Source organism: Asparagus officinalis, chromosome 10 (genome assembly GCF_001876935.1).
Source record: "Asparagus officinalis chromosome 10, Aspof.V1, whole genome shotgun sequence".
Classification (NCBI taxonomy): Eukaryota; Viridiplantae; Streptophyta; class Magnoliopsida; order Asparagales; family Asparagaceae; genus Asparagus; species Asparagus officinalis.
This window is the reverse complement of record NC_033803.1, coordinates 63,782,299-63,793,609: the sequence shown is the minus strand read 5'-3', so window position 1 is coordinate 63,793,609 and position 11,311 is coordinate 63,782,299. Positions and strand designations below refer to the sequence as shown.

Here is an 11,311-nt window from a genome sequence, read left to right as displayed (position 1 = left end):
GAGTTGATGGCTCGCGGTTCACCCGCGAGCCAAATAGCAAAGTTCTTACGCATACTCTCACTCAGAAATAAAGCTGTTGTTGCCATTTCTTATTCATGTGACTAAAAGCTCAGAATCCAACCCCCCAACGAAAAGTTTTGAGTGATGATGAGTATAATCAAAACATGTTCTTTTGCGCATCAGTACCTATTGAGTGGTAAAATTAACTATTTGAGTTTACTATTTGCAAATATTTGTTTGATTGCAAATATATACATACTTAGTTCTTACACTTCACAACAAATATTTTATTTGTTAGAAGTGACAACTTGTAACGTAAAATAAGCTGGCCAATTTGATGAACTGCGATCAGATCTTACCTATTACTGTTTAACTTACTGAATTTAGATCTCCTCTACATGTTTCTTCGATGGATCTCCGGAAGGCACAATCACAACAGGTAAAAAATATCATGAAATACCATGAACCTTTTTCGTATAAAAATATAAATAAGTAGAATATGTTGAAACTGTGATGTTAACTATCTTAGAAATAACAGTAAGGGGCTGTTTGGTTGTATGTTTTTATCATGTAAAAGGATAGAAAGTGTAAAAAAGTGGGTCCCAATGTCAGCTTTCATCACTTTACATTGTTTGTTTATATTCTATTTGACATGAAAAGCTTACACCTTTTGATGAGGTGTCACCGAAAGCAAAATCACCAAAATTAGGAGTGATTTTGTTGGAAAACTTGCACAATGTCATAAATGTGTCCAAAAAAATAATAAAAAAGTCAAAACCTTGTAGAAAGTGGTGAGGTGGATAACCACTTTCCATTTGGCAAAATGGCCAGATTGGTATTTTTTTAGACGCTTGGTGACATGTTGGTATATTTTCTTTTAGTTTTGTCAGATTGGTATAAATTTTCAACTCCGACGCCATATAGGCCTTAAATTTGGCCGGAGTTACTGTTCCGGCCAGGGCTGATGGATTTTTTTGCAAAAAAACCCCTCATCAAATACAATTTTCTGCTTCTAACCCGCTCTCTCCCTCCTCATCCTCTTCAACCTCCCTCTCCTCCTCCTCCTCCTCTTCCTCCTCCTCCTCCTCATCCTCTTCAACCTCCCCCGCAAAGTCAGCTCCCGCGAAGTCAGCTCCTCGTCACCGGCGAAGACCATCAGTCCCTCGGTTAGCAAGAAATTATGAATTCGTTATTATATTCACGAAAAAAGCGTAAACTTCAAGTCCCACAATCCAAAAAATATGCTGTTGGCCTTCTTGTTTTGATGATGTTTAACAAACAATTTACCACTAATGTTGTTTGTCTAGTATTTGTGTTTTCGTATTTATTGTAGACAAACAACATACTTGGAGGATGGATGGAATAGAGCTTCAACGACGATATCCAATGGAGGTTGGCGGAATAGTGGAGTGAAGCCTTGAAATTCAAAGTTAAAGATCAAGTTCAAGCTTCATCCGCATGTGTACCAAGTTGAGCTACAATGAAGATCAAGATCAAGCTTGGGTAATCTAGTTTAGATTTTATATTATGTGTGTTAAGTACCTTAAGCTCAATATCATATACACACACGTATTTGGTTTCTATGTATATATATAGTTATATATATACATGCATGGTTTTGAGTTTCATGCTTTGGACACAGTTGCAAAATACATGAGTTTTCACAAATGGAAATTCAATTTGAGAAATTCTTTTTCTAACATGTTTGTTTTCATGTTTACAAATATTTCGCAAAGTTTCATCAAGTTTAGAATTGATTTGTTATGTTTAATGGAATTTACAAAATCATGTTTTCGTTCGTGCACATGTTCGTGCATGTTTTACAAAACAGATGAGTTTTCGCAAATGGGAAGTGATATTTGAAAACTTCTTTCTCTGACATGTTTACCTACATGTTTAGAAACTTCCCTCAAAATTTTACTATTTTTGGAGTTTATTTACTGTGCCTAATTGATTTTACAAAATCGTGTATCACAGCAGATTTTCAGAAACTGTATTTTTGTGTTCAAACATTTATTTCTCTCAACTGGGAAACGATTTTTCAGAAATTCTTTCTCTGACATGTTATTATACATGTCTAGAACATTCTCACAAAATTTCATAATTTTTGGAGTTCATTTACTATTTTAAATTGATTTTACAAAACAGCTGCGCACTGCTACAGTAATCCGGTCGACCGTACCGGTCGACCGAAGTACTGTAGCATCCGACCGTTGCTACAGTAACGGCTAGTTCTGTTTTTTGTTTATTTTAATGTTTTGGGGGTGTTTTTATTGGTTTTTGGGGTTGTTTCATGAGCCTATATATACCCCATGCCCTCATACCTCTAAGGCAACTCAAGAAATGTTTTAAACAAGTTTAAAGAGTTTTAAACAAGGGTTTAAGTGTGTTAGTGTTTGTTTTGGTTTATGAAGAAGTTTTCACAAGTGGAGGAGATCATCTTCTTGTTTGGGCTCCAATCTCCATCTCTCCATCTTGTCATCTATTGGAGAAGTTTTCTAAACTCTATCTAGCTTTACATTTGCTTAGTTATTTGATTATCATTCTTTAAAGCTAGTTTTTTATATTGAGTTTAGATTTGATTATATTATCTCATTGTTACACACACCCACTTGAGCTTATTGTATTTGCATTCATAATATATTAGGGTTGTGAGAGTTGTAACATTGAGTGTGGGCTTTTCTTCTCAAATAGCCGAAGTAAGTGATTTATTTGCTTAATCATTATATTTACATATGCTCATCTAAACTTAATAAGCAGCTTATTAAGTTTAGATGAAGTGAATTTTGTAATAAACATAACTGGGAGGGTCAAATAAGAGCTGCTTATACAGATGAAAGTTAACATGCTTACGTGAACATTAACATGCACACCTGAAAGTTAACATATACAGATGAAAGTTAACATATACAGCTGATAGTTAACATGTTCACGTGAACGTTAACATACACACCTGAAAGTTAACATATACAGATGAGAGTTAACATGCTCACGTGAACGTTAACATGCACACATGAAAGTTAACATATACAGATCAAAGTTAACATATACAGATGAGAGTTAATTTATATACAATCTTCACTTTATTATGCACATCAAGTTCTATTTGAATGAACTTGTACATATTCACATGACAGCCACAATACATTTCACATACAGTCGCAATAAATTACATCAAAACTGATCAATAAATAGACACAATACATTTCATAATTTTTGATCTAAGTACAACTAAATCATAAGAACACATTGTATAATCAATTGAACAATAAAAGATGACACGTTACAAGCAATTCTGGAGAAACTACACAAGTATAAAGAGTACACATAGTAAAACCAACTAAACAATGAACATATGCCTGCTGAATAGTCTTTTGCATTCCATTTGCTCCAGATCCATTGGTTCTGATTGTAGCAGCAGCAATCTTTACGCATGTTCCCCAACCAATGACCAACATTGTGTCATCCTATGTGCATACATCCTTGTTAGCATCTAATGCAGAAAATAAGCAATCTAATTAGAGAACAAGAATATACAACATCTTTAGGACCCTCTCAAGTAAATTATATCATTCCAGTCATAAAATTTATCATTAGGCTGGTCCATTTTAGTATAATAGAACAACTAAAAGAAAAGGAAGTACTTTTCCTCAAGGTTGGTTGAAGACAAAGACAACATTATATTATTATAGAGTAATTTACTCATAAAGCATTCAATTATGTTGTATAGTATACAAGACTGATTTCATAGATATACAATACCAACATGGATTTGCAGTAAGCTTTTGTAACTATTATTTACTCAAAAGTCATATCAACCTTGATAAAGTTAAAGAAATTACAAAATCCCTACAGAAATTCAATAACATACCACTTGCTAACTTGACGGAAAATATCAACCAGTTAGTTATTCTTTAAATTAGCAAATCATGTCCACCAATGAGCCCAACTTCCTTTTCTTCTCTTCAAATAATAGTGCACTTAAGCATCACTGCGTGAATCAGACTATGTCTCCCTATGCTTCCCCTCACTACAGAACCAAGCACAAGGGTGCTCAGTATACAATACTAATTGAACCTTGTTATGAATTGGAGGGAAACCTAGAACTAGAAATATTAAAGTGCTATTTCTCTAACGGTGATGAGGAGAATTGGAAATAAATATATTTCTCTTTTCTCTAGTCAAGATAACACATCTAAATGGATCCATTTGCTAGAGCAAAAAGTGGGCTTCCCGTGATACTCAGTTAATTCAGCTGCATCAGCTGCTTAATGCAGAATGGTAATAAAAAAAAAATTAAAAACAACCTGAACACACCTGCCAAACTAAATGAGGAAGCAGAAGTTCAGGACGTGGACTTCCCCGAGGCCTCTCAATGAATGCCATACGTGCATTATTTGCCATGTCATAAACTTTTACCCCTGCATCATTTGCCCAAGCAATAAGACTGGTCCTCCATTTCACTGCATGTATTGGACCTTCTCCATCATGTAATACCTGAGACAACAACATATTTATGGTTGAATTTTAGAGCAGCAAATATTAAAATTTTTCCTTGTGTCAAGTCCACCAGATACCTGTTTAGAATAACCAATGCCAGGTTTTCGAATTCAAAAAAAGTTGACCAGCTAAACCACCAGCAACATATCTTCTTGATGATTTCCGTGAATAATCTGGGTCTAGAGCTAAAGTTTTCATCGGACGATAGTACTCAAATTTCAACTTTTCATCAGTAAAAAGGCTGCTAATAACCACAGTTCCATCATCTGAGCAGCTACCAATATATTCACCATCAGCATCAAAGCTAAGGTCATTGACCATAGCAGTATGAGCAGCAAACTCTTTAACCTGTTTAAAGAGAGAGAAAAAAAAGATGTGAATATAACCTGACTTTCTTATATGCAAATAAAAATAACAATAACAGTAAAACTAAGAATTAACTCATTTTATATGCTAACCTCATGCAGAAAAATCTTATATAGAGAGCACCTACAAGCTCTCACAAAGCTTACTCTTCAAGAAATATAAAGAAAAGGCCAAAAACAAATTAGACCTAATCATACTACACAAATTAATAAACAATCTCTACTAACCGAACCACCTTGCTAATACATTTTTTTCAATTTTCGTTCAGGTAATCTTATGCTTATCTACCAAATTGGCATTTAAAATAGACCTTTTTTTACCACTTTGGCATTTAAAAACACTTTGGTGTCATTTTGGTATTTGAAGAGTGTAAATTTGGCAATTAGGTACAAAAACTTGCCGGCGATTCAATTTTTCTGGCGAGAGTTGTTGGGAAATTTTCTTCCATCCCGCTGGCCCTTAAATTTATTGTGTTTTACACTCTTTTTTCTCCTTCAACCACTCTAAACTAAAATTTCTTCTAACCCTTTACCTGATAGACCCTCTTTACCCTCTCTTTCTCTCTAGCCCCTCCCTCTCCTTTAACCTCTCCCAATTCAAACCCAAACTCTAATCCAAAATTCAAACACAAACCCTAATCCAAATATGGGGTTGATCATTTGGATTAGGGTTTGGGTTTGAATAAGCGGATGTTTAAGGGGAAGAAGGGGACTCTATTGATGAAAAAGAATGAGAGGGGAAGTAGGATTATTGGATAAAGGGGTAGAAGAAAATTGGAGGTTGAAGGAGAAGACAGGTGTAAAATACAATAGGTTTAAGAGGTCAGAGGGCTGGAAGAAATTTTTCAAATAGTTCTCGCCAGAAAAATGAACGCTAACGAGTTTTTATACCTAATTAACACACTTTAAATACCAAAAGACGCCAGAGCGTTTTGAAGTACCGTAGTAGTAAACAGCATCTGTTTTGAATACCAATTTGGTAGTTAGCCCGATGCAATGTTTCCCTTATTTTCATCTTAGGTTCCTTGGGAAGTTAAGTTTTTTTATGGTAACTATGGGGAAACCAACAGAATGGATTTTGAATGGGAATAAGGTCAAAGTCATTGATTTTATAGGCTAATCATCATCAATTTTCACTTCTTTCAGCATATTAAACCACCTAATTTTGCAACCGACCCAGATTTCCCAATTTAATTAAGAAACCTAATCCAGAGCACAACAAACTCCAATATTTCCACTAGCAGAAAAAAATATATATACATGTTAAAATCCAAAACCAAGTTAACCAAATCCTAGCCTCCAAACCCTAAATTGAACCAATTTCGACCAAAACTATACTAAAACTTAGCGTATTACATATATGGCAAACACTCCCGAAATTAAACCACCTAATTTTCCTACCAACCCGAATTTCTAATTCGCTATTAAGGAAGCCCTAATCCAAAACTTCCTCTAGCAGGAAAAAAATGTATAAATGTCAAAAATGACAAAGATGCTAAAATCCCTAAATTGAACCAAAATCACCTGATTCCCTTGAAAATCGAGTATGTGGACGGTGCCATCGTGCGTTCCGAGCGCGATCATCCGCTCCGCGATCGCGATCGAAGCAGCGGCGTCGGTCGATAGAAGAGATGGCAAACTACCTCCCATTCTCTGATAATCCTCTTCAACCTCCCTCTCCTCCTCCTCCTCCTCCTCCTCCTCTTCCTCCTCCTCCTCCTCATCCTCTTCAACCTCCCCCGCGAAGTCAGCTCCCGCGAAGTCAGCTCCTCGCCACCGGCGAAGACCATCAGTCCCTCGGTTAGGAGCAAGAAATTATGAATTCGTTATTATATTCACGAAAAAAGCGTAAACTTCAAGTCCCACAATCCAAAAAATATGCATGTGCCCAGTTTTTTTAACAAAAATGTCTTGAGAATTGATATACAGAAACCAATAACCAAATCAACCTGTTTGTACTAGGCAAATTCAAAATTCAATGTCTTCAGAGCAAACTTTATGTGTACTGCCATCACGAACTTGTTCAACAATGGCTTTCATTGGTTTCCCCCTGTTTGCATTTAAGAAGGCTTGTGCATCAAAATTATTAGGGTCACCGATGGCTGAAGGGGGAAGGTCTCTTATAGATTCATCAGTTTCCTGCATTGATTTTTAATGCCAAAACCGAGGGACTGATGGTCTTCGCCGGCGGCGAGGAGCTGACTTCGCGGGGGAGGTTGAAGAGGATGAGGAGGAGGAAGAAGAGGATGAGGAGGAGGAGGAAGAGGGGGAGGTTGAAGAGGACGAGGAGGAGGGAGGGGGGTAGAAGCAGGAAATTATATTTCATGAGGGGTTTTTTTGCAAAAAAATCAATCAGCCCTGGCCGGAACAGTAACTCTGGCCAAATTTAAGGTCTATATGGCGCCGGAGTTGAAAATTTATACCAATCTGACAAAACTAAAAGAAAATATACCAACATGTCACCAAGCCTCTAAAAAATATACCAATCTGGCCATTTTGCCCTTTCCATTTTGTGTCATAAATACTCTAGTTTACATTATACTATCCAAACAATGTAATACTATTATTTTAGGATTCACAAAGATTCCTAACCAAACAATGTAAACACTCGAATGGAAAGTGGTGAGGTGGATAACCACTTTCTATTTTGTGTCATAAATACTCTAATTTACTAAAGACATCCAAACAGCCCTAAGTGTTCACAAAAAATAAACAATTTCCTAAAACTTAAAAATATCCATAGGTAGAAGAAGCTAATGCCATCTTTTTTCTTTATCCTCCAACAAAAATACCTGACAACCCATCAGTACCCACACCAGCAAACAGGTATATCTTCCAAATAAAATATTGTCTGCAACAACCCAAAAAGATAAGAGGTGTTATCAACAACTTTCCAAATAAAATAACCCCGCCAACAAATCCTTCTCTATTGTTATTCCATAAACTTTCTTAAAATAACCCAAAAAATCCAACCCACCTCATAAAATTCCCTACAAAAACAGAAAAATCACAACCCATCAAAATCAAAAGAAAACCACACGGCACCAACGGCCCTCTTTCTTCCTCCTCTTGAAAGCCCCATTTCACCGGAAACCCCCTCACCATCTATGGGTTTTCTTTTAAGCCCCCTCCCACCATGAAGCTCAAGCTCAGACAACGCATAACCCGAATGAAGTCCTTCCGCAAAAAACCCCTTCAACAATCTTCTCTCTGCAGAAAACACTACTGTCTCCTCCTCTGGCTCTCACTCTCTCTCTACCTATTCTTCCCGCCTTCATCCTTGCTCAGACCAACCCCATCCCTTGATAAAACCACTCTCTCTCTAAAGCCCGCTTTCAGATCCTCAGCCCTCGTAGAGCGAAGCCCGAGGTCCAAGCTCCCCTCGGTCAGAGTCTACGTCTACGACCTCCCCTCGAGCTACAACAGGGACTGGCTCTCGGACCCCAGGTGCGGGTCCCACTTGTTCGCCGCTGAGGTGGCGATCCACGAAGCCCTGCTTACTTCCGGGTTCAGGACGACGAGCCCAGACGAAGCTGATTTCTTCTTTGTTCCCGTTTACGTCTCCTGCAACTTCTCTACCGTCAACGGGTTCCCTTCTTTGGCCCACGCTCGCCCTTTAATCGCCTCTTCGATTGCTGAAATCAAAACCAAGTATCCGTTTTGGAACCGGACCGACGGCCGAGACCACATGTTTGTGGCCTCCCATGATTACGGCGCTTGCTTTCATGCGATGGTGTGCGGTGCTTTTATGATTTTACATGAAAATTTTGAAATTTTTAGAGCGAGAGTTTGTAAAGTTTGGATTTTTTTTTTGGTTTTGTTTTGTTTTTGAATGCAGGAGGACGTGGCTATCGCCGACGGAATTCCTGAGTTTTTGCGGCGATCGATTCTGCTGCAGACGTTCGGGGTGACCTCGCCGCACGTGTGCCAGGAAGCGGAGCACGTGCTGATACCGCCGTACATACCGCCGGAGTTTCTCCGATCTCCGCCGCCGGAGACGGCGAGGAGGGACATTTTCGTCTTTTTCCGGGGGAAGATGGAGGTTCATCCCAAAAACATCAGCGGACGTTTCTACAGCAAGTAATAATTAACGAGTCGATCCTTGATTAATGAACTAGTCCATGTAAATTTTCATAAAAGCCCTTCCTAATTTAAGTTTGTCACGTAGGAAGGTGAGGACGGAGATCTGGAACCGATACAGCAACGACCGGAGGTTTTATCTGAGGCGGAAACGGTACGACGGGTACCGGTCGGAAATATCGCGATCGGTGTTTTGCTTGTGCCCCCTCGGGTGGGCCCCATGGAGCCCGCGACTGGTAGAGTCGGTCGCCCTCGGCTGCGTGCCGGTCATCATCGCCGACGGAATCCGTTTGTTGGCCGTCGATTTCGTTAACGGTGCCGGAGAGGGACGTCGGGAGGCTGGCAGCAGTCCTTGAGCACGTGGCGCAGAGCAATCTTACCGCGATACAGCGGAATCTGTGGGACCCCGCGGTTAGAAGGGCGCTGATTTTTGGCCGTCGGATTGAGGAGGGAGATGCCACGTGGCAGGTGATGAAGGCATTGGAGGCGAAACTCGGTCGGAGTCGGAGGAACAAGGGAGCTAACCAATTAGATGCTGACACGCGGGAGGAGTGAATATCTGGGTGTCAGCCGTCATTGTTGAGTGTTGTTGTCCACGTGGCAGCATGTGATTGGTGGATATTTAGGGTGGGATGCATTGTGTCTTGAACAGAGCGACGACAAACGGCAACGCGGTGTGGATAGATTTGAGGATTTTATGCATTTTTTAAATAATTTTTTTATAGGTAGAAACAATAATAATACGATGAATAAACAATAGAAGAAGGAGAATTTATACAGAGGCCCAACTTGAGTTTTGAATTGCCACAATGATAAGGGTAAGTTCCAACAAACCCCCCCTTACATTTGGGTGTTTCTCAGAGAGCTCCCTAACTTTTAAAATGCCACGAACATCCCCTATGTTTTGGGTTTCTCAAAAACTCTCATTGGACTTGTAGAAGCGTGAACCAAAACTTTCACTTTATGTAATTTTACTCACCCATGCGACCATTGCAGCTATCGCCGTTATCATGGACTTTTGAAGAATGTCAAAAGTTGAAGAGGTTTTTATGAGAATCTAAATTTTTTGGGGTGATAGTTGTAATTTTTTTACCCGAGCTTTCCACTTGTGCGGCTGTTGCAATTTTTTGAGGGAAAATTTACTAAACAGTCCGTTTTTGCTAATTATTTAGCAAAATAGACCGTTTTGCTAAATAATTAGCAAAATAGACCTCTTTTGGGCCAACAGGCCAAAAAGAGGTCTATTTTGCAAAACAACTCAGAAAACATACGGGACTAGTAGTCCCGTATGTTTTAATCACAGATTAGTGAACGCAGAAAATTTCACAAAACATTAAGATGAACTCAGAAAACATACGGGACTACTACTCCCGTATGTTTTCTGAGTCACTAATCCGTGATTAAGTTGGCTCTAAACATACGGGACTAGTAGTTCCGTATATTTTTTGAGTCTTGTTTTTTAAAATCGACCTCTTTTTTTTAAAAGAGATCTATTTTGCTAATTATTTAGCAAAACGATCTATTTTGCTAAATAATTAGCAAAAACAGACTATTTTGCAAATTTTCCCATTTTTTGATGGCGCCGTTAATGACCAGTTATCTGTTAGAGAACTGTAGCGTAAATAAATGGATCGGCAGCGTTTTCCATGGGGCGTTCGTTTTTAGCGGATATAACTGAATACTTCTGATTTTTTTTAATTTAAAGCTTTTGGAGAGAAGAAAGAAAGTGGATTCATGCGCCTTATATTGCCAAAGGTCTTTTTTTTTTAATTTTCACGTGTGACATATTCAATATATAACGAGGATATTGTGATAACATTTCAGTTCGAACAAATGTTACGAGATAAAGATGACAATCTAAATCTTTGCTAGTAGGTCTCGATTGCAACACTCTTTAAGATAAGGTTTGTTCTGCTTTTGACACGTTTGTCTCTCTCTCAAAAGGGAGCCAGATTTGATCCTGGTTTGAGAAGAAAATATTGTTTGGAAAAAAAAACTCGATCAGAATCGGTCTTGTTTCTTCTAGACTAAAAGGCTCAAGAGGTGGTTATTTTTTTTTTAATTATTATTATTGATTCCGTCCTGAGATCAAAAGAGAACAAGTTCTTCTCAAATCTTGGTTAGGATCAGTCTCAACCCATTTTCGAGACAGTTACCAAATTGACCCTAACAGAATGAGAAGGACATGCATTGCTAATGATACAATACTAGTTTCACGCCCGTGCGATGCACGGATTTGTTTAATATACAAAAATTGATGTAGCAAAAGAATACAAACAGTTCAAACAGTTTACGAAGCGTTCAAACAGTTTACGAAGCATCTTGTTTGGAAAATTGAAAAGGCAGGGAGAGTTGGTTCAAATCTC

At 38.4% G+C, this 11,311-nt stretch overlaps 1 protein-coding gene and 1 long non-coding RNA gene across 2 annotated transcripts; one reads left to right on the top strand and one right to left on the bottom strand.

Annotated features, from left to right (window-relative positions):
• LOC109825484 lies at positions 3,439-6,524 on the bottom strand. Its single transcript, XR_002242991.1, has 4 exons — positions 6,390-6,524; positions 4,578-4,848; positions 4,318-4,497; positions 3,439-3,467 (listed from the first exon to the last, which is right to left on the bottom strand). It is a non-coding gene; the product is annotated as an uncharacterized LOC109825484 (long non-coding RNA).
• On the top strand, positions 7,825-10,004 carry LOC109824903 (probable glucuronosyltransferase Os03g0107900). The gene is given in 4 exon segments (XM_020391532.1): positions 7,825-8,598; positions 8,704-8,945; positions 9,034-9,237; positions 9,239-10,004. Coding segments are annotated over 4 exon segments (1,305 nt in total). The 5' UTR covers positions 7,825-8,001; the 3' UTR covers positions 9,501-10,004.